This window comes from Lontra canadensis, unplaced genomic scaffold (assembly GCF_010015895.1).
Source record: "Lontra canadensis isolate GAN:19392208 unplaced genomic scaffold, GSC_riverotter_1.0 scaffold1, whole genome shotgun sequence".
In the NCBI taxonomy this organism is placed as follows: domain Eukaryota; kingdom Metazoa; phylum Chordata; class Mammalia; order Carnivora; family Mustelidae; genus Lontra; species Lontra canadensis.
The window spans coordinates 32821295-32847721 of NW_022630995.1; the positions used below are offsets into that span (position 1 = coordinate 32821295).

The 26427-nt window shown below is 39.6% G+C and overlaps 1 protein-coding gene across 1 annotated transcript in view; it reads right to left on the minus strand.

Moving 5' to 3' along the window:
• Window positions 1–1512: 1512 nt before the first annotated feature.
• LOC116854171 (RNA polymerase II subunit A C-terminal domain phosphatase SSU72-like) overlaps window positions 1513–26427 on the minus strand; it is a 42211-nt gene continuing 17296 nt past the window's right edge. The window contains exon 2 of the mRNA XM_032836203.1: window positions 1513–1883. Coding sequence (XP_032692094.1) covers window positions 1513–1883 — 371 coding nt within the window. The remainder of the gene's footprint in view (window positions 1884–26427) is intronic.

Here is a 26427-nt window from a genome sequence, read left to right on the forward strand (position 1 = left end):
TTGACCTTGATATCCAGGCAATCGTGATACAATTATAAGCAGAAATGCGACATCATGAGATTTAGAACATATGCTCTGGCAATAGGATAGAGGATGATCAGAGGAACAAACTAAAACTCAGGGGTGTAAGTGGGATGTTTTACATACATACAGGAGAAATATCCAGCATCCATGGGCTGTCCAGGTGCTGGTCAGTTGTAGCTGACAAGTCAAGTGGTGCCCTCTTGAAGCCATGTTCAGTTTTTCTAAGGTCACTGCCCAAGTTCAGGTCCTTATGATCTATGGCCTGGATTACCTAAAATGCCACCTGTACTGCACTCCTCACATATCATTTACTCTATATTTTTATAGCACTTGGAATTCTTTAACATTTCTTACAATTATTTGTGCACCTATCAACTGCTTGTGTGTGTGTGTATGTCTGTGTGTGTGTGTGTGTGTGTGTGTGTGTATGCCTAAGCCTGGGCTGCCATAACAAAATACCATAGGCTGGGTGGCTTAACCGAAATTTACTTCTCACAGTTCTGGATGCTGGAAAGTCCAAGACCAAGGTGCTGGAAGGTAGGTTTCATTCTGAGGTCTCTTCTCTTGACTTGTACATGGCTGCCATTTTGTTGTGTGCTCACATGGCCTTTTCCTGCTAGGGAGCAGGACGGGAGAGTGATCTTGCTTCCCTTTTTTTAGGGCTGTCCAATTTTATTAGTAGAGCCACACCCTTATACCTCATTTATATTTAATTACCTCCTAAAGATGTTACATCCAAAAATAGTCATATTGGGGGTTAAGGCTTCACCATATGAATTTTAGAAGGACACAATACAGTCCATAGCAATATATAGGTATATGTATTACTGATTTATTTTTTATTTAAATTCAATTAACCAACATATAATACAACATTAGTTTCAGATGTAGAGTTCAGTAATTCATCAGTTGCATATAACACCAAGTGCTCATCACATCAGGGGCCCTCCTTAATGCCTGTCACCCAGTTATCCCAACCCCCTACCCACCTCCCCATGTATTACTGATTTTTAAGAATCCTATTATGGAGTGCCTGGCTGGCTCAGTCAGTAGAGCATGTGACTTTCAATCTCAGGGTTGTGAGTTCAAGGTTTTTGTTTCCCCAGCCCCCGCCCAGCAAGATAAAACCCATTGCTTTATTCAGGTTATTTGTACATTCCAGCAAATTTGGGGGTGGAATGAAAGCCACAAATGCGTGGGGGAAATGTACTATAAACCATTGTTTACTGTTTAGGGTAAAGAAAAAAAAAACTTTTATAATCAACATCCCACTTGTAAGTACACATGGGAGAGAAAAAACGTGATTGTTTTGAATCACACATTTGTGTCTTTGCGTTTCCTTTGCAGTTTATTGGTACCACTGCCATTGGCCGGCAGAGTACCTGAAGGTTAAAACAAGTATCAGGAAGGAAAAGGTATTAACAAAAGGAAGCTCAAAAAGATGGCTTCAGGAGGGTGGGTGGCATGCCTGGCGCCAGGCCAGCTGGGTCAGTAGAAGCAGACCTTGTGCAGGAAGGCTCTGCCGCTCTTCTCCTGGAACTCCTGCAGCAGCTCGTGGATCTCATTCTCCACGTCCTCCGTGTGCTGAATGCACTGGCACAGCTCACAGATGGGGAACGCCCCCAAGGTGGCCTCTTCGTGGTTGTCCTGGATGTCCACGTTGATGATGTGCACCGGCTGGCAGGTTTCCTGCTCTCTGGAATTCAGATCTTCCAACACCCGATCATACACTGACTCTTCACACGTGAGGATCAGATCGAACAGATCTCTGCAGTTCTGGAATCTTTCTGGCTGTGGCTCGATCCTCTTATTTCTGTCCAATATATGTAAGATGCCATCCTGTGTGTAGAGTTCTTTGTCTCAAGCCTGAAAACTACTTAAAAAAGATGTTCTTATTACAAAAATATTAACTTATAAATGTCCTCTATTTAAATTCCACATAACCAATTGATTCTGACAAAACACCTTTGTTGATTTTTACTGAGTTTTTATAACCAAAGCAACATATTGTTGCTATTGATAAACCAGCATAATTCCATGAATATTGCTTGATATTTTTGTTAAGCAGTAAAATGAAAGTGAAACAACGAAGAGAGAGCACAAGCAGAGGGGAGGGAGGGAGAAGCAGACTCCCCACTGACCAGGGAGCCCTATGCAGGGCTCAATCCCAGGACCCTGAGATCATGACCTGAGCCAAAAAGCAGATGCTTAACCAACTGAGCCCCCCAGGAGCTCCCACTCAATTTTTTAAATGCTATTTACAATGTTAACAGCTACAGACATAACACACTTTTAAGTTTAATCTGCATCAACATTCTCTCCATAACTTTTAAGTCTAGACAATCAACAAACTAATAAATTGAGCCTTGATCTGTAAGGCCTGCTGGTGTTGCCATGTTGTAAATACCCTCACCACCGCCTATTTCAAACTATCAACATAGTGTCCCTGAATGTGGAATTGGGAAGAGTTGTACATAACACACCATTATGTAATATTCCCATCATGCAGATAAAATAGACATAAATAACCTCAAGGGCATAGATAATGATAAAATGTAGTAAAAAAATTAAGAATGAATGAGTTTTAAATGTTTATTATCTTTTTTTTTTTTTTTAAGTAATCTCTGTGCCCAGCATGGAGTTTGAACTCACAACCCCAAGATCAAGAGTCTTACACTCTAAGGGTGCGTGGGTGGCTCAGTGGGTTAAGCCTCTGCCTTTGGCTCAGGTCATGATCTCAGGATCCTGGGATCGAGCCCTGCATCGGGCTGTCTGCTCAGCGGGGAGCCTGCTTCCTCCTCTCCCTCTGCCTACCTCTCTGCCTACTTGTGGTCTCTCTCTCTCTCTGTCAAATAAATAAATTAAATCTAAAAAAAAAAAAGTTTAAAAAAAAAGTCTTACACTTTACTAACTGAGTCAGCCATGTCCCTCTGTTATCTCTTTTTAATACAACTTATTGCAAACGTGTACACTTACCCTTTTAATAATGGCTGGGCATAACAACCAGCTCACAAAATTCTGAAAAATTTGACAATCAGCTCTTGCAAGCCAATATGAGCTGGTTCCAGCATACCACTATGCCTCCTGAATCTCACTGCCCAGTGACTCTATCAGTAATCTCCCAATTTTCCCATCAGAAAAAAATCCCTCAATGAAACCCCTGCATATATTCTTATTCCTTTAGAGAATTCATTTAATCTTTTCTTATAATTCAATGACTTTACATTCTCAAATGTCATACATTTCAAGGAAGCAAACATGAGAAGCTTCACAATGGGGAATAGAAGAAGGTGGAGGACTTTCGGTTGATAGTTTTTGTTTTTAAGATTTTATTTTATTCTTTTCAAGATTTTTATTTATTTATTTGACAGAGATCACAAGTAGGCAGAGAGGCAGGCAGAGAGAGAAAGGGAAGCAGGCTCCCTGCCGAGCAGAGAGCCCCATGTGGGGCTCGATCCCAGGACCCTGAGATCACAACCTGAGCTGAAGGCAGAGGCTTAACCCACTAAGCCACCCAGGCGTCCTAAGATTTTATTTTTAAGTAATCTCTACACCCTGTATGGGTAAAAGGAAAAAAGTTGCAAGGGGAGTCAGGACAAGGGGCCTCACAATTGTATCCAGAACTTCTTATTCAACATTTTACATTTTAAGCAGCAAGTGAGTGAATCTGAAGGGTTAACGTATATCCCAAAGCACAGTACAGTGTTCCCAGGAGATCCCCAGGCTCACAAACGTCTCTGTGGCTCTTGGTGAGTAACTGTCAGCTCTGATGATGTTGAGGCATGAAGGAAAACTATGGCAAGTTTGCTGGATTTCAAAAGGATTTGTTACCCAGTTAGAGCCATTCTTTCTCAACATCTTACCTCGTGTTTCAAACTGTCCCTTTGTTTCGTGCCCTGGAAAATTTAACAGCTACTAAGATTTAGAAAATTGCAAGGGATGCCCTTTGGAATCTGGAAAGAACCAGTGTGATAAGTTTTCAAAAAGATAACTTTTAGGAAAACAAATACATGGGATTTTTGCTTTGGTTCATTCCATTGAAATATGGAACAACCGTACATCTTTTAGAGAATTTGTTTGTGCTACCAGGGATACATGTATCACAGAAGTGAATTTTCTGCCATATTTGCTTCAGATTCTTTCTTTTTATAATCAGTATATAGAGATGAAATCCATCCCCATTCCATTATTCTAACAATCCAGAGCTATCTTTTCACTGAAGTTACTGTATTCTTTCTGTTCATGTTTTTATACTTTTATTACATATAATTGTATTATCTCTGTACTTGCACTATAAACAATTTATAGTATAGATTAGTGTCCTTGTACATTTTTAATAGATAGTCCTGAGATGCCTGGGTGACTCAGTTGGTTAAGTGACTTCGCTCAGGTCATGATCTCGGAGACATGGAACGGAGCCCAGCGTTGGGCTCTGCACTCAGGAGAGAATCTGCTTCTCCTTTTCTCCCTGGCCCTCCCCCAACTTGTGCTCTCTCTAAAATGAATAAAATCTTTTTAAAAAATGGATGGTGCCATACTTCATGCATGGTCCTAGAATCTACTTTTTTCAGGGCACCTGGGTGGCTCAGTCGTTAAGTGCTGCCTTCGGCTCAGGTCATGATTCCAGGGTCCTGGGATCAAGTCCTGGGATCAAGTCCTGCACGGGGCTCCCTGCTCATCTGGAAGCCTGCTTCTCCCTCTCCCACTCCCCCTGCTTGTGTTCCCTCTCTCATTGTGTCTTTCTCTTTCAAATAAATTAATAAAATCTTAATAAAAAAAAGAATCCACTTCTTTTAATCAACATTGTGTTTAAGATGTAACAATGTTGCTACACCTAAGTTCAGTTCATGTATTCTAGCTATCCTCTGGAATCCTATTTATGAATTACAGAAATGAATTTACTTGGCATCTTAAAGGACATATTTTTACCTTTAAAATCAATTTTGAAATGGACAGCTTTGCATGAGAGTTTATCTAGAATAAGTATTTAGAAGTGGAATATAGGGGTCCTGACTGGCTCAGTTGGTAGAGCATGAAACTCGATCTCGGAGGTAGGGGTGGATTGTGAGTTTGAATACCACATTGGGTATAGAGCTTACTAAAAAAATAATAATAATAGGGACGCCTGGGTGGCTCAGTTGGTTAAGCCGCTGCCTTCGGCTCAGGTCATGATCCCAGGGTCCTGGGATCGAGTCCTGCATCAGGCTCCTTGCTTGGCAGGGAGCCTGCTTCTCTCTCTGTCTCTGCCTGCCTCTCTACTTGTGCGCTTACTCTCTCCCTCTCTCTCTCTCTCTGACAAATTAATAAATAAATAAAATCCTTAAAAAATAATAATAATAAAAAGTAAATAAAAATAGAATTGGAATTGGTAGGTCAGGATGTCTTCAACTTTGTATATTAAAATAATTGCAAATTTATTCCTAGTGGTTGTACTTAGATTACAATAATATCTCTAATCCCAGGCAACATTTGTTATTCTTAGTTACCACCAATCTTATTTGTCTGGAAATGCTGTTTCATTTTGTCCTAATGTGCATGTTCATTAGTAGCCATGAAGCTGAGCATCCTTTCATAACTTAATTAGCCGTTCAGGTTTTCTATTCTGTGGTCTCTTCTTCTATTGGATTGTTTGTCTCTTATGCTATCTATTATTATTGGTTTGCTGGAGTTTTTTTTAAAAGTCTATTTAAATATTAAAGTTATGTTTTGATACAAGTCCTTTGTTATGAGTTCAGTTTTTTCCTTTGCCTTTGAAAGCTAAATAAAAACAGTAAGTCAATATATGGGGAAAGGATGTTGGAACAATCTGTCCCACAACATTAGACTCCAAGCTTAACTAGACACTGCCAGGCCATGGCTCCATGCACCTGTTAAATTAAGGTAAATGAGAAGGGCACAAACCTGTTGCTTTCCAAGTGGTTCATGGTTTGCTTGCCCGATTTATGAAGGATGATACTCCCCATTCAAACTCTCTTTAGTAGGTTGACTTCGTTTTTCTGATTGACCCAACTTAATCATATGATTCTGATAATGGAGTTCCTTTGATTTTATTCTTTTTGCGTCTTCTGCATTCTCAGATGTGCTGGGGACTAAAAGGACCACAGATGTAGCACTACATTGGAGGTTCTAGAAATGCTACAAAAAAGGAAATCATTTATTTCGAGTAGATGAAAATAAGGAGATAACAACTTATCAGGTTTACTATAATTATTCTTACAAATCGTGCTCACTTTTAGTAACTAACAGATTTTCTTCTGCTGCTATTTCTCCCTAGAACAGAAACATCATAAAGACTATATTGTCTCCATTTCTGTGTCATTCCCTTGGGCTTCAAATATAAGTATAGATTCTTTTTTTTTTAAGATTTTATTTATTTGTCAGAGAGAGAGAGAAAGAGTGCAAACTGTGGGGGAGGGGAGCAACAGACAGAGGGAGAAGCAGGCTCCCCTCTGAGCAAGGATCCCAACTTGGGACTAGATCCCAGGACTCCGGGATCATGACCTGAGCTGAAGGCAGACAATTAACCAGCTAAGCCACCCAGCATCCCATAGATCCTGATGTGGATTCCAGGACAGTGTTTCAGGCAACTTGGGGACAATATAAAATATACTAAAGTCATAATGGAAGAAGCTGAAGCCACTTTGCCAAGATATTTGATTCTCTAAGAGCTTTCAGTGGTTAGTGCTAACTATTGAATGTGGGGACATCCATCATTCTTCTTGTATAAGAAGTATCATGAATCATTTTATTTATGTGTAGATGTTATTTAAATCCCTTTTTTAAAATTTAACTATTGGAATATTTCCCCCAGGTGTATCTTTTTTTTTTTTCAAAGATTTATTTATTAGACAGAGAGAGCACACATGCGCAGGGGGAGGGGGCACAGAGGAGGAGGAAGAGAGAGAATCTTAAGCAGGCTCCCTGCTGCTGAGCCAGGATACCAATGCAGGGCTCCTCTCCTGACCCTGAGATAATGACCTGAGATGAAATCAAGAGTCAGATGCCTAACCAACTGAACCACCCAGGTGCCCCTCCCCTGGTTTTTTATTTGTTTGTTTGTTTTTAAGATTTTAGTTATTTGGGAGAGAGAGAGAGAGAGAGCACAAGGAAACACAGGGGCAGAGGGTGAGGAAGAAACAGACTCACTTCCAAGCAGGGAGCCCCTTGTGGGGCTCAATCCCAGGATTCTGGGATCATGACCTGAGGCTGAAGGCAGACGCCTAACCAACTGAGCCACCCAGGCGCTCTGCCTCTGGTGTATTTCTTTCTTTCTTCATCAGTGTGTTTGGCAGTGTTAAATCAAGGAGGCCTTTAGAACGAGGTGGTGCTGATACCTTATCAGTATAAGTAAACAACCCAAAACCAAAGCCTGTAGATGCCTCAAGGTTAAGAAAACAAAATCTAAGGATAATCAATCACAAGGAACTAACTAAACTTTCCAAACAAGGCTTATTTATTTATTTCCAAAGAAAAAAAGTCTAAGCTATGGCGAATCAAATAACTTCGTTGCTTTGCTTCTGCGTTTCCTCTACAATAGAAGGCTTTCTCCTAGCTCCAGTCAGTGGAACACTTCTTACACTTCTGGTTTGGCACTGCCTGATTCAAATTGATTTCTGCTCAAGTAAGCTCTTAAAATTTTTAATATGCCTTTGTTTTATCTTTAATAATAGTGAGATAACTTACCAAATATACATGGTTGTCTTGGTAAGGGCTATCTTGACTGTAAGTAACCAGAAATTAATACCAAACAGACTCATGGGGGAAAAGGGACAAAATAATTTACCACTTTGAAAAGATTGGAAGGACTGTAATGATCCAAGCTTGATTCTCAATAGGTTAAATCTGGCCCTATAATTTATTTATTCATTTAATTTTAAAAAATTTAAAAAAACATTTTATTTATTTGAGAAAGAGAGAACAAGTGGGATGGGGGAGCGGAGGGGAGGGGCAGAAGAAGATGGAGAAGCAGATGCAGAGTTCAGTCCCAGGACTCCAGGATTATGATCTGAGCCAAAAGCAGGCACTTAACCAACTGAGCTATCAGGCACCTGATTTTTTTTTTTTTTAATTTATTTTTAAGTAAGCTCTATGCAACCCAGGAGATCAAGAGTCACAGGCTCTACTGACTGAGCCAGCCAGATCACCCCCCTCCACACACACACACACACACACACACACTTTTTTTTCCTCTTTAAAGAGTGTGCTTGAATGTGAGGAGTTTTTTTTTTATTTTATTTTAAGATTCTATTTATTTACTTGACACAGAGAGAGAGAGATCACAAGTAGGCAGAGAGGCAGGCAGAGAGAGAGAGGGGAAGCAGGCTCCCTGCTGAGCAAAGAGCCCGATGCGGGGCTTGATCCCAGGACCCTGAGATCATGACCTGAGTTAAAGGCAGAAACTTAACCCACTGAACCATCCAGGCACCCTATTTTATTTTTTTAAAGTAAGCTCTACCCCCAACATGGGCCTTAAACTCTGGATCCAGAGATCAAGGGTCACATGCTCTACTAACTGAGCAGCCATGTGCCTCTGGTCTCAAAAATTCTTAACATACCATTAAGACAGATGGGCCAGGCTTGGGTCATTCACCCACTCTTGTCTGAACGGGGTAGTAAGAGGAATATGTGTGGGATCAGCCTCATCTGAAACTCTAAGTCTGTTGCTATGAAAAGAACAAAGTATAGATGCTAGGAAACAAAAACAATATAATTCCACTTGAATCATCAGATTTTTATCTGATGCTTTTTATATTTTTGCTTCCCCCCCCAACCATGTCTATCAATTTTGACTTGATAAGAGTTTCCTTAGGATGAACATCAGTTCCTGTTATCCAGCTTATTTTAATTGAAGGCGGAAAAGTCTGCTGTAACACAACCCCAAAGCTGAAGCTGTTGGCCACTAAAAGGCCATTATTCCTTTTGGCTAGAAATTGGCTGATGGAGCAAGAATTGATTCCAGAGTTATTGATGATTTGGCTCTCCCCAGTTTCTAAGGGGGATTCTACTGAACCATCAAGTCATCAATTTGCTCATTTCTGCTTCCATCAGTGATTAATGATCCTGAGGTTGGATAGGGCATCTTTGCAATTGCTAAGTGCTGAGTCATTCATCTCATTAGGAATACATTCCTACTTTTATTTGCCGCCCCAGCGGTAAGCTCCATAAGCTCTGAAGATATAGCACAAGTATGAGGTCTTACCTACTACATATGTACATGTATGTGTGTGTGCCTTTGTTTTTGACTGAGCTATTTTTAAACTCTCTAAGTTCTAGATAACTGATAGCAATACAACTAATTTTTTTCTAGTATGTTAGTTTTCTATAGCTTAATTCTTAATTTAAAGATCTTAATTTGAAGTTCTTAATTTAAAGATCACCACAAATTTGGCACATTAAAACCACACAACTTTACTCTCTTATAGTTCTAGAAGCCAGAAGTCCCACACAGGCTGTGCTAGGCTACAATTAAGGTATCTGTAGGGCTCCATTCCATTCTAGAGACTGTAGGGGAAATTATATTTCCTTGCCCTTTCTAGTTTTTAGAGACCACCCCATTCCTGAGTTCTTGGACCCTTTTTCTGTCTTCAAAGCCAGCAACGTTCTATCTTTATGACCATCCTTCCATAGTGGCAGCTCTCTCTGGCCCTCCTACTTACTCTCTTCCACTTTTAAAGACCCTTGGATCATTTAAATGATCCAAAATAATCTCTATAATAAGGTCAACTGATTAGCAGTCTTAATTCCATCTGCCTCTTCTTAATTCCTCTTCACCATCTAACAGATTCCCAGGTTTTGAGGATCAGGCTGACTATTTTGGAGGTGAGGGAAGGAGGCATTATTCTGCCTTCCGTCATCTATAGACATGCAAATAAATCCTGCCTGATGGAGGTTGAATCGAGGTCTCTACCACCCACTCCTAGAGCAAAATCTAGTTTTGCTTCCATTTCAACATTCCTTTACTCCATACAAAGTTGTAGTTCTTTGACTCCTCCTTTGAGCCAATTTTAACAAATTTGCCAGTTCTCTCATTACATTTAATGAACTATGTAAAGTCTTTGATGTGTTTATTTTATATATCCTATAAAATAATTTCTTAGTTTATAAATATTATATATTTATATGTCATAATTTTACCTTATTTTGAAAATGTATCACAGGCTTAGGTACTAGAGGTTGAATATGATACACACACACACAGAGACATACACACACACACAAAAGATACATCTTAGGGCTTCAGAAAACGAGGGTATCCCTCACTCTCTTCCATCTTCTTACAGATTTCAACATAAGCAGGAGACAGACCTGGCTGAGACTCTAACAGCTACTGGCTGAAAGTCAGAGATCAGGTTACTTCCTTCTGACATTAGAAACTCAAGTTTGAATCCCAAGCAATTCAAGGGAATTGTCTAAGGTCATCTGTTCACTACCCTACCTGGATCCCAGAAGTTTTACAATCTCCTTCCTAAAAAGAAAGCTAAGAGTGAACTTCCACCAATGAACTCCAATCATTGACCCACAAATAGTGTTTTTGCGAGACGAAGTGAAAATTGTAAGCATTTCTGCTTAAAAGTGCAAAGTATCCAGTTAATCTTCACAAGGAAGTTGGAGTTCTCTGTTTCTTTTTTGATGCAGCAAGCAGCCTAGCTTTGTTTCCTTTTGCCTAAAGCTCTCAACCAGCCCCAAAGGAATAGCTTCCTATAAGCTTTACCCTCCCTATTGAATCCAATAGATCAAAATGTCCAGTAATCTAGAAGAAACAAAGAAATTGAAGATAATAAACTTGAAGCTTCCTTATTACCAATCCAAATCCTTTTCATTTGTTATTTTATCACAGAGGAGCTGTGATCTATAGCTCTATAGATCAAGATTGTGCTATCCAGCTATGCTTAAATTATAACAAAATTTCAGTAAAATAAAAATGTGAATAGTAATAAATAACATATAATAGGATTTGATAGGTATTGCATTAAATGTATAGATTACTTTGGGTAATATACACATTCTAATAATATTTGTTCTTCCAATCCTTGAGCATGGAGTGTTTTTCCATTTCTTTGTGTCATCTTCAGTTTCTTTTATCAGTGTTTTTTAAATTTTCAGAGTACAGATCTTTTACTTCTTTGGTTAAGTTTATTTCTAGGTATGGTTTTTGGTGCAATTATAAATGGGATCAATTCCTTGATTTCTCTTTCTGCTGCTTCATTTTTGTTGTATAGAAATGCAACAGATTTCTGTATATTGATTTTGTATCCTGCAACTTTACTGAATTCATTGATCAGTTCTAGCACTTTTTTGTTGGAGATCTTTTGGGTTTTCTATATAGAGTATCATGTCATCTGTGAATTGTGGAAGTTTGACTTCTTCATTGCCAATTGGATGTCTTTTATTTCCTTTTGTTGTATGATTGCTGAGGTGAGAACTTCCAGTACTATGTTAAACAGTGGTGAGAGTGGACATCCCTGTCTTGTTCCTGACCTTACAGGAAAAGCTCTCAGTTTTTCCCCATTGAAGATGATATTAGCTGTGGGTTTTTTCATATAATGGGATTTTGTAAGCTTGTTGAAAGCCTGAAAGAGTCAGTTTTGAGTGCTATATTTATCCTTTTTAAAAAATGTTAATTTGTTTATTACTTGAGAGAGAGAGTGGGGGAGCAGCTGGGGGAGAAGAAGAGAGAGAAAGAGAAGAGAGAGAGAGAGAGAGAGAGAAGCAGACTCCTCCACGACTGCAGAACCCCTCCTGGGGCTTAATCCCACAATCCCAAAATCAGGACCTGAGCCAAAATCAAGAGTCAGACACTTACCCAACTGAGCCACCCAGGCACCCCTGTATATATCCTTTTGATCAAATCCAAAAGAATAATTTTATATTTATTTGTCTATGAGCTACATATTTTCTCTCCATTAGCAAAGAAAATTATTTGTATTCTATTTTATTTTTTAAAGATTTTTTTAATTTTTTTATTATTTTTTTAAAATTCTGGTTAGTAGACATACAGTTCAATATTGGTTTCAGGAGTAGAGTTCAGTGGCTCATCATTTACATATAACACCTAGTGCTCATCATATAACAAGTGCCCTCCTTAATAACCATTGTTGGGTCCATGGTCAAAGGAAAGAGACTGATAGAAAGCGAAGGTCAAGCAAAGCTTTATTTCGCGCCAAGCATCAAGAATCAAACCAACCGTTCGGGGCGTCTCTTGCAAAGAGGCGACCCCTCCCTGCCTTAGAGACTAACTTTTATAGAACAAAGGCCATGTGGTTGAGCCTGGCCACACACAGGTGGCCAATTGAATTACAGTTCACCCTATAGTAGCTATTTGAACTAACCTATCACTCTGGTCAGAATAGGCGCCCAAAAGGCACCCAAAAGGCAGGGCCCACATTCTTTGGTAGTCAGGGAGATAGTATGTATGCTTTACTGATTGGATGTCTCCACCTGGCCTGACTCATTCTTTCATTCTGGGCTCTGTTATCTCTCCCTGACCTGACACATCCTGGTATATGGGCTCTGTTATCAGGGGCTGGTCGGCCATATTTTACCCGTTTCCCAGACCCATTTCTAAGTGAGTTCCTCTGGGGGGCAGGGTCAATCTAGGTTCACTGCATAAACAACAAAATGGCTGTTCTGCCGAGGTGGGGCTGCTCCGGCTAAGTAGGCCCTTACACCATCACCCACCCACCTATCTCATCCCCCACCCTCTTCCCTCCATCAACTCTCAGTTTGTTCCCCATAGTTAAGAGTTTTTTTCTTTCTTTTTTTTTTTTTTTACTTAGCAATATGCATTTTTTTTTACCTAGCAATAGAGAGTTTTTTTATTATTTGTTTCCCTCTCTTTCTTATTACCCCTTCCATATGTTTATCCATTTTGTTTCCTAAATTCCACATATGAGTGAAATCATATGGTATTTGTCTTTCTCTGACTGACTTACTTCACTTAGCATGATACACTCTAGCTCCATCCACATCATTGCAAATGTAAAGATCTTTGGTTGGTTTTTTAAACAGATTTTATTTATTTATTTATAAGAAAAGCTTAATTTTTAAAATTTTTTTAAAGATTCCATTCATTTATTTAATTGATAGAGAGACACAGTGAAAAAGGGAACACAAGCAGGGGAAGTGGGAGAGAGAGAAGCAGGCTTCCCGCCAAGGCCAATGCGGGGCTCAATCCTGGGACCCTATCCTGGGACCCTGGGGTCATGACCTGAGCGGAAGGCAGATGCTTAGCAACTGAGCCACCCAGGTGACCCAAAAGATTTTATTGATTTGACAGAGAGCACAAGCAGGGGGAGCAGCAGAGGGAAAGGAAGAAGCAGACTCCCCACTGAGCAGGGAACCCCTGAACCTAATGCAGATGCTTTACTGACTGAGCCACCCAGGCACCCCAGCAAATGTAAAGATTTTTTTAATATGTTTATCTTTACACCCAATGTGGAGCTTGAACCTTGAGATCAAGAGTTACATGCTGTACCGACTAAGCTAGCCCAGTGCCCCTACATTTATCTGCATGATTTACATATTTCCTCTCTATTAGTGAAGAAAATTATTTATATTTTAAATTATAGGTTTCCTATGCTTCAACATTTTTCATTATGAAAATAATATATGTTTGGCTCAATGGGTTCAGATCATGAGGGTCCTGGGATGGAGCTTCCTGCTCAGCAGGGCGTCTGCTTCTCCCTCTGCCCCTCCCTCTGCACAAGAGGTCTCCCTCTCTCTCCCAGATAAAGAAATAAAGTCTTTTTTTTTTAAAGCAAATAATATATGTTTATATTAGAAACTTTGGAAAAAAACATTTTAAGAATAAGAGAAAAAGTTATTCATAATATAAACGTCCAGGCAACCATTGGCTTTTATTAATGCCTAAATGTTTGTTGGTCTTTTTTCTTATATTATAATAATCTTTCATTTATAAAATTTTTATATTGTTCTTCTCAGTTAATATAATAAGCAATTCCTATGTCATTGTTACATGATTTTTTATTGGCTACATAATTTCTCACCAGGTAGGTGTTTCATAGCTTAACTAATATTTGCATATTTCTTATCTTTACGGCTATAATAGATATTTGCCTTTTATTGTAGCTTCAAAGATATTTATCCAAGTTTTTATTACTGCTTCTTGTTAAACAATTCATATACGTTTATGAAAACAAAATTCAGTAGTTACATTAGCAATTTCAAAACATAAAATTCAGATTCCTTATTCTTAAATTTCTCCAGTAGAAGCTTTAAAAAAACCCATAAAACTCAATACAGATCACTAAAAGATTTGTCCATGAGTCTACCTAGTTTTAAAGACAAGTAGAAATTCTTCCCATTATAATCATTGTTATCCATATTGTATAATAATAAACATATACTGACCACAAGCTTAGTAAGAACAGCATGTAAAAGTAAGCAACAAACATATTATACACAAATAAAACAAAATCCAGTTTTAATCACTATTCCCTTTGGTTCTGCCCAGAGCTGGTTTTTCAATATTCTTTCATTTATCCATTAAATACTGAAGGAGCCCTAACTAGATACCAGATATTGGGGAGGGGATAGGTAATAAGAAAGACTTTATTAGCTTTCATTCTAGGGCTAGTTGGACCATCTTCAAACTCTGTTTTTTGTTTTTTTTTTTTTTTTCTGGAGTAAAACAAGATCTTCATTGTTGACAAGGTTTACTTGAGTTGCAGAAATTCTCCCGTTTTAGCCTGTACTCCCATCTTCGAACTCTTTAGCATGGTCTAGAGAATGTTCTCTGGGATCTGGCTGTTCTTGTTGAAGAATCAGAACCCCATTCTGAGTTACTCGAAAGGCACTTCCCCACTCTTGGTACTTGTGTCTTCAGTAGTAGCTGGTTAGTGTGAATGTGGGAACTTCTAGGCTTGTTATAAAGTGAGGGCGTGTTTGGGAATGCTCAGAAGAAGGAAGTTCTGTGGAGAGGGCCGTCTTCACAGCAGCTTGCCCTAGGCCGCAGTAACCCAATAAGAAGGAAGCTTGGGATTAAAAAAAAAAGAAACAACCAAACTCTCTTTTCCCATCTACCTCTGATTTTCTCCTTGATCTGATCTCCCAGGATCCCCATCCATCAAGTCCTAATGAAACTAGAGAGCAAGAACATTGATTGATAGAGCCCATACAGGCCAGACTCCCAGGGCCAGGAATAGGGCAGAGAAAAGTAGTGGATCTGGAGGGACAAATGGAAGATGTTTAGCATAAAGACTCTAAAATGAGTGGTATTATAGTGCCCATTTTTCAGGTGTGGAAACTGAGGTACAGAGAGGTTAATTAATGTGCCCATGGATAATAGGGGGGCAAAATTGGTATTTACATCAAGTGTTCATTTTTAATTACTCTCCATATTGTCATTTTTTCTCAATGATATCTCCCAAATAATGCCATACACAGTAAAGGTCCTCAGTAAATACTTTTTGAAAGGAAGGAAAAGGAAAAATGATGAGAAAACTATTTAGGAAGAATTAAACTTAGCTCCCTAGAAGAATGTCTTGGGTTAGCAAACCCAACAGATGTACTTCTGGCAAATTTTCATGAACCTGATAAATCCTTATTTTTAAGAATTGCTCAAATGTGGGACACCAGGGTGACTCAGTCTTTTAAGTGTCTGCCTTCAGCTCTGGTCCTGATCCCAGAGTCCTGGGATCAAGTCCCGAATCCGTTTTCTTGTTCAGCTGGAAGTCTGCTTGTCCCTCTCACTCTGCCCCTCCCCCGCTCATGTGCACATATTCTCTCTCTCTCTCAAATAAATCAAAAAAATTAAAAAAAAAAAAGGAGGGGGGGCGCCTGGGTGGATCAGTGGGTTAAAGCCTCTGCCTTCGGCTCGGGTCATGATCCTGGGGTCCTGGGATCGAGCCCCACATAGGGCTCTCTGCTCTGCAGGGAGCCTGCTTCTCTTCCTACTTGTGATCTCTGTCAAATAAATAAACAAAATCTTAAAAAAAAAAAAAAAAGAATTGCTCAAATGTACTCGGGCTAAGATGGTATCTAGACTTATTTCATTATGTAAAAAAATACCAAATCACTATTATGTACACCTGAAACTAATAGACTACTGTATGTTAATAATATTTCAATTAGAAAATAAAAAGTACTCTGCCTAAAGGTGAGGGGTGTGATTCCAAGCGGCTAGATCTAAGGCCCTATGTCTCCACCATTCTGTCTAATCACACTTTAAAAAAAAAAAAAATTTTTTTAAGTAGCCTCCACACCCAACATGGGGCTTGATCCCAGGACCCTGAGATCATGACCTGAGCTGAAGGTAGACATTTAACCATCTGAACCACCTAGACACTGTGGATATTAATCTCTTCTTAGATGTATGATCTGCAAATATTTCTCCATTGTGTGGATTGCCTTTTTACTCTATTGATAGTGTCCTTTGATACATGAAGCTTTTAATTTTTTAATAAGGTAGAGTTTATCTATTTTTTTCTTTTGTTATATATGCTTTTTGGGGAGGGGTCTGATATCAAAGAAATTGTTCCCTAATCCAATATGTGAAGCTTTTTCTAGCCTTTTCTAGAGTCTTTTTCTAGAATCAATGTGTGACCCTTTTTCTCTTACGATTTTCACAATTTTAGCTTTTACACTTAGGTCATTGATTCTCAAAGGGTATTTATCGAGCATCTAATCAACTTAAAAATTAGGTACTGAGGGGGGCAATCACAAATGCTCAACCTTCTTCTTATTTTTTTATTTTTATTTTTTAAAGATTTTATTTACTTATTTGACAGACAGAGATCACAAGTAGGCAAAGAGGCAGGCAGAGAGAAAGGAGGAAGCAAGCTCCCTGCTGAGCAGAGAGCCCGATGTGGGGCTCGATCCCAGGACCCTGAGATCATGACCTGAGCCAAAGGCAGAGACTTAACCCACTGAGGCACCCAGGTGCCCCCTCAACCTTCTTTTTAATAGTCCAAGTGTGACATAGAAACTAATGTAAATAAGACAGGAACATGCACTATAAAAAAGTTATAAATCAAATGCATTTGGAAGGTTCAAAGAAATGACAGATCAGGGAGGATTTCATGGTTGGCATTTGAGCAAGGCCTTGGAGGCTGTTCAGATTTGGACTTACAGAGGTGAGGTAGGAGAACATTCCAGGCTAAGGGCATATTGTGGATAGCACAGGAACTAGGGGCAGTTCTTTGGCTAAGGGAATGAGAGTTAAAGCCTGAAAGAGAAGCCTGATATATGCACAAGAGAGATGACAAACCAGGTATTAACTTAAATCCAAGATGTTCCTCGAACGAGAGTTCCAAGTTACCTTCTGGAGCATTAACGTTTCTGTTACTAGCCAGAAACCTGAGAAATTCATCCTTCTAGACAGTCTGTAGAGTAGTAGGAACATCCTCTCCTCAAAATAAATTTTATTAAAGGAAAAGTAAACCTGCAATCAGTAGGTATTGTGCCATGGATAAATTCCTGTGGTCCATTGTCTCACCTTACCACACAGTAGGTTCAGGAAGGGTCAATCCTATGGGCAGACCCTGGCCCCAAGTGGTTTAGTAACATGTCTTGAGTCTAATACCCCTATGTTCTGGTTGAGCTGCCCCCAGGACACTGAAACCTGACAATGTTGCTTTAACAAGGCCTAGATGATTTTCCATAGCAAGTGAGGTACAGATTTTAGGATCTTTCCACACACCATAGTAAGGGTCAACCCTGCTTTTTTTGAGTACATCTCCTGGTTCAGCTTTCCACAGAGCTCCACAGCCTTTCAGTCTTTCCTTTAGCATGATTGATTGAAAAGAAAATATGACCTGTAACTTAGAAAATTTCCTTTCAGCTTCACATGACATTATATGCAATTAAATTTTTAGAATTATTGTCAAATCTGATATCAATCAGATATTTAAACTCAATCAAATTTCACTCATGCATGAACTATAGGAATATATAGGGGCTACTCAAATAAGAGTTCTTATGGGGTGAATATATAATCCTTGCACTGACAAGACTCCTTATAGTAGGATATTATGGGTTTTATGTTATCTTCATTAATGGTAACATTGCATGTCCAAGAAACAAGAAATATGAATTTAAATGTTTTTCCAAAATATTCCTATGATTTACTCCTCTTCATTAAGTAGTTTATGAAACAACCCTTGGTGGCACTTTTTTAAAAAAGATTTTATTTATTTATTTATTTGAGAGAGAGAGAGAGACAGAGAGAGAGAGAGCTCATGAGCATGTGGAAGGGGCAGAGGGAGAAGGCAAAGCAGACTCTGTGCTGAGCAGGGAGCCTGACACAGGGCTTGCTCCCAGGACACTGGGATCATGACCTGAGGTGAAGTCAGATAGTTAACTGACTGAGCCACACAGGCGCCCATTTTTAATTTCGTACACTGCATTATCGTGTGTATTGCTGACGGAGGAAAAATTCTATTTTGACAAGTCTTAATGAAAACCCAATCTTTCACTAATAGCTTTACATATCAGATGGTTGGAAAAATTTTCACAGAGAAGCTTCCTGGTTCAGAGTCCAGGAAAAGTTGCATCAGCTTCTGGCCTTCACCTGTCAAGCTGGAGGAACTTAACCCTTGGTGCTGGGGCAGGTGGGAAAACAGAGGCCATATTCTGCCTACCTTGTGCCCACCTTTGGGGGAAGATTTCTTTCTCACTCAGGTTACATGTCCCTCAAGGGTCAGCTGTGGCTCTGCTCCGTGTTGTTTATATTCGGGTAGCCAGGGTACAGGACCTGTCCCTGTACGGAACATGAGGTCTTGTCACAGTGAAAAGAGAATTGGCAGATCATGGCAAATCTTTTAAGGCATCTGCTTAGAGTGGTATATGTCATTGCCACTCACATTTCACTGGCCAAGATAAGTCACATGACCAAGCCTAAAGCCAATGGGGGAAAGGGGATGTGCAGTTCTCCAGTAGGGTTGAACTCCAAATATGGCTGCATATATTTGGGATAATAATATGGTCTATCTCATTAGCCCTCTGGGATTGATTAGAGGTAAAGATATTTGGAATATTTGCAAGATACATCTGCAGAATGTTGGCTTTCAAATGTCTATTTCTGGGGGAAATTAGAACTAACAAACACATAATGTGGGGTGCCTGGCTGGCAGTAGGTAGAGCATGCAGCTCTTGATCTCAGGATTGTAAATTTGAGCACTACCTTGGGTGTAGAGATTACCTAAAAATAACATCTTTTAAGAATTAAATGAACAAACAAACAACTAACATAATTATATTGTCTTTAGTGAAATGCTTTAAAGTAGGCTATAGATCAGAGCTGACCAACAAAAATGCAAGTTATATATTGAATTTAAAATTTTCTTGGAAATTTGGGGCACCTGGGTGGCTCAGTCAGTTAAGTGTCTGCCTTTGGTTCAGGTCATGATCCCAGGGTCCTGGGATTGAGCCCAGAGTTGGGCTGCCTGCTCAGTGGGGAGTCTGCTTCTCCCTCTCTCTATGCCCTTCCCCTGCTCTCTCTCTCTCTCCCTCTCTCCTTCTCTCTCTCAAATAAATAAATAAATAAATTTAGATTTTTAAATAATAAATAAATAAAATTTTCTGCCAGATTAAAATGTAATACATGAATTTTGTTTTAATATATTTATCTAACCAATATACCCAAAATGCTGTCATTTCATTGTGTAATCAATATTATAAAACATCAATCGGGTATTTTCCATTCTTTTTTTTCATATAAACCTTTAAAATCTGGTACATATTAGAGCACATCTTAGTTTGAAGTAGTCACTTTTTATGTTGTTTTTTTTTTTTAAGATTTATTTATGCTTAGAGAGAGAGAGAGCAAGACTGTAGGGGGAAGCAGTAGAGGGAAAGGGAGAGACAATCTCAAGCAGACTCCCTTCTGAGCATGGAGCCAGACACAGGGCTTGATTTCATGACCCTGAGATCATTACTTGAGCCAAAACCAAGAGTCAGATGCTTAACCGACTGAGCCACACAGGCACCCCTGAACTAGTCACATTTTCATTGCTTACTAAATGCATGTAATGATGACTACCAAATGAGACAGTGAATGTCTATACCACTCAACCTGTTTATTCTGGTAGAAATAAGACTGATCCTTAAAACTTGGGGTCAGCATCCTTCTTTGTTAAGTGCAGGTTCAAAATCTTTCAGGAAACACAAGCAGATTTCGGGTATAATTATTTAACTATTGAGTACTTAGCTATATGCTCTTTTACCTCATGAAGAAATATATCAAAGCAAATTAAAATTTTTTTCTCTGACTTTTGTTGACCTTTCGTCAGCCTTTTAATTGGTGGACAGGAACTAGCTGAGTCAAGAATGTACGAACTTTACATGGTTTTCTGGTTATTAATATTTTTGCCAAATTTATCTTCTAATACCAGCTACAGAATTAGGGTGGGCAAGACTGACCTCTTGACCATATTATTTTAAGTGTGGTTATAAACAATGTGTCTCAGCACAACTTCCTTTAATGGATATGTTAATAGTTTGGCATTACTTTGGGATGAAAAGAAAGAAACATTTGTTTTCTCTCTTGAAATAGTAAGTAGGAGTGTCCTTGTAGACATTGATAAAAAATAGTGATGAATCAGTCATAGAATTATAAGACAAAGTTTCCAGATTAACAAGATAAAGGGATCATCATTAACTATGAAAAAAAGAAGGCTAAAAAAAACTCCACAGAAAACATAAAACTAAGCTAGTGGTTCCCTAATATTTAGGTGTTCAATGTTAAATGAAACTGCACAGGAGGTCAGTGTGTTTACTTAATCCCGAGGAGTGCTTTATGGTTAATTCATCTTGGTAGGTCCCTGTTTTGGATATGTTTATATCTGTAACACCTACCACAGACATGGGCATATAGTATCTAGTCCATTAGTACCTGGTGAATTGAGTTAAAGTTAGCCATCTCAAAGCCTGTATGTCAGAGGGATAGTAATGAGTAGTTACCCATTGTGGGGGTGTGTGTGCAGGGGAGCTGGAATGGGCAGAGGAATTCTGAACAGAATGGCAAGAATCCTGGAGACATTCACACCAAATGCTGACATGACTTGAAATGTCTCTCAGGAATCCTAACCTTCAAAATAGGTATTATATGGGGCACCTGGGTGGCACAATCAGTTAAGCATCAGACTCTTGGTTTTGGCACAGATGGTGATCTCAGGATCCTGAGATCAATCCCATGTCTGACTCTGCAGACTCTCTGCCCCTCCCCCCAAATAAATTAATTAATCTTTTAAAAAATTGATACTATTTGATAGTAAGAAAATCATTCGTAGCCAGTATGTTGAGTCAAAAAACCTTAAATATTAAAACGCTATGTGTTTTATTTGAGGATTCAAAGGAAGTTTCTCTTGATCTGGTCTTGACCTAGCCGTGATTTAGCGCTGTCTCTTTAAGGTGACTAATGTCTTCAGAAGCAGCCCAATAATGTGGAATAGTTTATATAAGTCCCCAAGAGGAACACAAATTACTCCACCAGCTGCATTCCCTCATGTCAGGAAAAAGACTCCAATATATTTCTTGGCTACTATAAAATCTCAGAAGTTTGAAACATACTAACGCAGAAAAAGAAAAAAAGCTATGATTCAACCACTTGCTCTCATGAAAAGCATCAATAGTTAATCATGTGTAAAATTCAGAGGATGCTGGAATAAAAGAGTTCTCAAACATCAATTAGTCCAGTCCCTCTCCTTTTTCAAATGCAACAGCTACGGACTAAAGAAGTGAGATGAGTCAAGCTTTCAGTGTCATGATGTGATGTGACAGTGACCTTACAGCTCACTGCCTCGAAAATCCTTCCAGCCTACAGTGCTCCCTGACTCCATAAGAGGGACACATTCTTTTTTTTTTTTTAAGATTTTATTTATTTATTTGACAGAGAGAGATCACAAGTAGGCAGAGAGGCAGGCAGAGAGAGAGAGAGGAGGAAGCAGGCTCCCTGCTGAGCAGAGAGCCCGATGCGGGGGCTCGATCCCAGGACTCTGAGATCATGACCTAAGCCGGAGGCAGAGGCCTTAACCCACTGAGCCACCCAGGTGCCCTGGGGGACACATTCTTTTTTTTTTTTTTTTAAAGACTGGTATTTATTTATTTGACAGACAGAGATTACAAGTAGGCAGAGGAGATAAGGCAGAGAGAGAGGAGGAAGCAGGCTCCCTGTCGAGCAGAGAGCCCAATGTGGGGCTCGATCCCAGGACCCTGGGACCATGACCTGAGCCGAAGACAGAGGCTTTAACCCACTGAGCCACTCAAGCGCCCCTGGGGGACACATTCTTAAACATAATTGGGACATTGGTTTTGATACACTGGAAACAACAACAACAAAAAAATAACTGAAACATCAATAACAATTTTGTTCAGTAACATGGTTCTTTTTGGTAATTATTCAAATATTCTAGTATGCATTAGCTAAAACATTGTGTGTGTTTATACTATTACCAAAAAGAACCTTGTTACTGAAGAAAACCATGGTTGCTTAGAGATTAGTGGCTTGACTCTTGAATAGCGAATTTTTCTATATGATGACATAGCAAGGTGATTAAGAGGTCTCAGGATCTCATCTAAACCTAAGTATCCCCAGGTCCCATCTCCAGATATGATCATGGGGTGGGTAGGGCTTCACTTAATGAATTGTTGGGGAGGGGGGCAAAATTCAGTCCATAGCAATCAGGAAACCCACATGTACCAGGTTTTTCTTTCTTGCAAATGTTGGTAGATGATGGCATGGTCATGAGCAGATAGGAGAGAACTATACCCGCCTGCTCTCTCCACCTCAGCTCGTCTGGTGTGTATAACATGGTCTGTGACTAACATGATCCTGGCTCATCTTGCGGTTTTGCTGAGCCATATTCAAGCTTTCTTGTCAGATTGTTAGACCAAAATTTTCTTATAAGAATTATATATTTTTTAAGATTTTATTTATTTATTTGACAGAGAGAGAGATCACCAGTAGGCAGAGAGGCAGGCAGAGAGAGAGGGGGAAGCAGGCTCCCTGCTGAGTATAGAGCCTGATGCGGGGCTCGATCCCAGGACCCTGAGATCATGACCCAAGCTGAAGGCAGAGGCTTAACCTCTGAGCCACTCAGGCACCCCGAAATATTTTTTTATGAAAATTTTATTTATTTATTTGACACGGAGAGAGATCACAAGCAGGCAGACAGGCAGGCAGAGAGAGCGGGGGAAGCAGGCTCCCTGCCGAGCAGAAAGCCCGACGCAGGGCTCCATCCCAAGACCCCAAGAATCATGACCAGAGCCAAAGGCAGAGCCTTAACACACTGAGCCACCCAGGCACCCCCCAAGAAATACTTTTAATAATAAATCGGCATTAATGATGATATCTAAATATTCATTTATTTTTTTAAAAAGATTTTATTTAGGGGTGCCTGGGTGGCTTAATTGGTTAAGTGTCTGCCTTTAGTCCAGATCATTATACCAGAGTCCTGGGATCGAAGCCCGTGTCAGGCTTTCTGCTCTGTGGGGAGTCTGCCTCTCCCTCTGCCTGCTGCTCCGCCTGCTTGTGTGCTCTGTTGCTCGATCTCTCTCAAATAAATAAAATCTTTAAAGAAAATATATTTTTAAAAGGTCTTATTTATTTATTTGAGACTGAGAGAGAGAGAGAGAAAGACCGAGCACAACCGGGGAGGAGGGCGGGGAGAAGGAGAAACAGGCTCCCCGCTGAGCATGGGCCCAACACAAAGCTCGATTCCAGGACCCTAGGATCATGACCTGAGTCTAAGGCAGACGCTTAACCAACTGAACCACCCGGGCAACCCCCAAGTATTCATTAATTTTTTTAAAGATTTTATTTATTTATTTGACAGACAGAGATCATAAGTAGGCAGAGAGGCAGGCAGAGAGAGAGAGAGAGAGAGAGAGAGGGGAGCAGGGAGCCAGATGCGGGGCGGATCCCAGGACCCTGGGACCATGACCTGAGCTGAAGGCAAAGGCTTTAACCCACTGAGCCACCCGGGTGCCCCTGTTCATTAATTTTTAATAGCGAAGAACTTGTTATTATAGATTGGATTATGTTCCCCACCCAAAATAAGATACTCTAAAATCCTAACTCCTGGTATTTCAGAATGTGACCTTACTTAGAAAGGTCAGTGCAGATGTAATTAGTTAAGGAAGGTCATACTGAGTGGGGGCCCCCAGTCCAATATGACTGCTGGCCTTGTAGGAATAGGAACATGTGAAAACACAAGTGCAGGGAAAATGCCACGTGAAGAGAGAAGATTGGAGGAACGCATCTTTAACCCAAGCAATACCAAAGATTTGCCAAACCACCAGCAGCTAGGAAGAGGCAAAGAAGGATTCTCCCACAGCTTTTAGAGGGAGGGTGGCCCGGCCCAGATTTCAGAATGCTGGCTTCCAGAAATATGAGCCAGTAAAATCTGCTGTTTGAAGCCACCTCGTGTATAATGCTTGATTATGGCAGCCCTACAAAAGAATACAATTGTCTGTCTTCGGAAATTGGGTTGTAACAGATGAGTTAGAGGCACTTTATATTCCTATATTAAGTTTGTGTTTATCCTTTTTTTTTTTTTCCCCCTTTTCAGATATGGTGAGAAAACAAGAGGTGATCAGAATTTACTCTTCATTTTGAAAATTCAGAACTGGCGAATTCCATCACAGCAAGCATAAACCAAGCAAAGATGAAGGTCAGTATGTTGTTTTATTTTATCTGAGAAAATAAAGAGAAGATTCCCTGCAATGTGTGGCTTAGTGCCAGGGCAGTTGTTGGGAAAACAGTTACATGTACATTAAAAATGACATTTACAGAATCAACTATCAAATTATTTACAGAAAACATTTAAAATGAAATTTTCATTCCCAACTCCAATATCAAAGAATCTTATTAAGATTGTTTACAATATTAATTATGCAAAGTAGGTGGAGGATAGCAGACTCACAAATAAATTGCCAATTTATTTATTTTAAATTTTTTTTAAAGATTTATTTTTTTGACAGAGAGAGACATAGTGAGAGAGAGAACACAGCAGGGGGAGTGGGAGAGGGAGAAAGCAGGCTTTCGACCGAGCAGGGAGCCTGATGTGGGGCTTGATCCCAGGACCCTGGGATCATGACCTGAGTTGAAGCTAGACGCTTAATGACGGAGCCACCCAGGCGCCCCTAAATTGCCAGTTTAAATGGAAACTGCTCACTGTGAAAAGTCTAAGATATCTTTGAAGTACTGCTTGCCTCAAGCACAGGGAGAATATTGGAGATTCACAGAGGTTGCTAAAGCCTTATACTTCACCAGAATCATTTTTGAAGTTAAAACATTTCTTTACATTCTCTCACATCATAAAATAGAACATAATCTCTACTGAAGTTCATGGAAAAATCCAAGAATGTTCAAGTCAAGTTTTTTTGTGTATAAATAACCTCTATGTTCAATACTGAAAAGAGTAACATAGTACTGGAAGTCTTAGCCTCAGCCTCAGCCTTAGTACTGGAAGACAACAAAAAGAAATAAAAACACCCAGAGTGCTTGGGTGGCTCAGGTCATGATTCCAGGACCTGGAGTCCCGGGATTGAGTCCCGCATTGGGCTCCCAGCTCCCCGGGATGTCTGCTTCTCCCTTTGACCTCTTCCCCTCTCATGCTCTCTCTCTCTCTCTCAAATAAATTAATTAATTAAAAAAAATAAAATAAAAACATCCAAATCGGCAAGAAAGAAGTCAAACTCCCACTATTTGCAGATGACATGATACTCTATGTAGAAACCTGAAAGACTCCACCAAAAAATTGCTAGAACTAATACATGAATTCAGTAAAGCTGTAGGACACAAAACTCTATACAAATCTGTTGCATTCTATATACCAAAAATGAAGCAGCAGAAAGAGAAATCAAGAAATTGATTCCATTTACAACTGCACCAAAAATAAATAAGATATCTAAGAATAAACCTAACAAAAGGGGTAAAAGCTCTGTACTTTGAAAACTATAGAATATTTATGAAAGAAATTGAGGGAGACACAAAGAAATGCAAAGACATTCAATGTTCATGGATGGAAGAACAAACATGGTTAAAATGTCTATCCTACCCAAAGCAATCTACACACATAATGCAATCTCTATCAAAACACCACCAGCAGGAATGCCTGGGTGGCTCAGTTGGTTAAATGTCTGCCTTTGGCTCAGGTCATGACCCCAGGGTCCTGCGATTGAGCCCCACATCAGGCTCCCTGCTCAGGAAGAAGTCTGCTTCTCCCTCTACCACTTTCCCTGCTTGTGTTACCTCTCTCACTGTGTCTCTCTGTCAAATAAATAAGTAAAATCTTTTTAAAAATTAAAGAAAAAACAACCACCAACATTTTCACAGAGCTAGAACAAACAGTCCTAAAATTTGGATGGAGCCACAAAAGACCAAGAATAGCCAAAGCAATCTTGAAAAAGAAAAGCAAACCTGGAGGCATCACAATTCCAGAC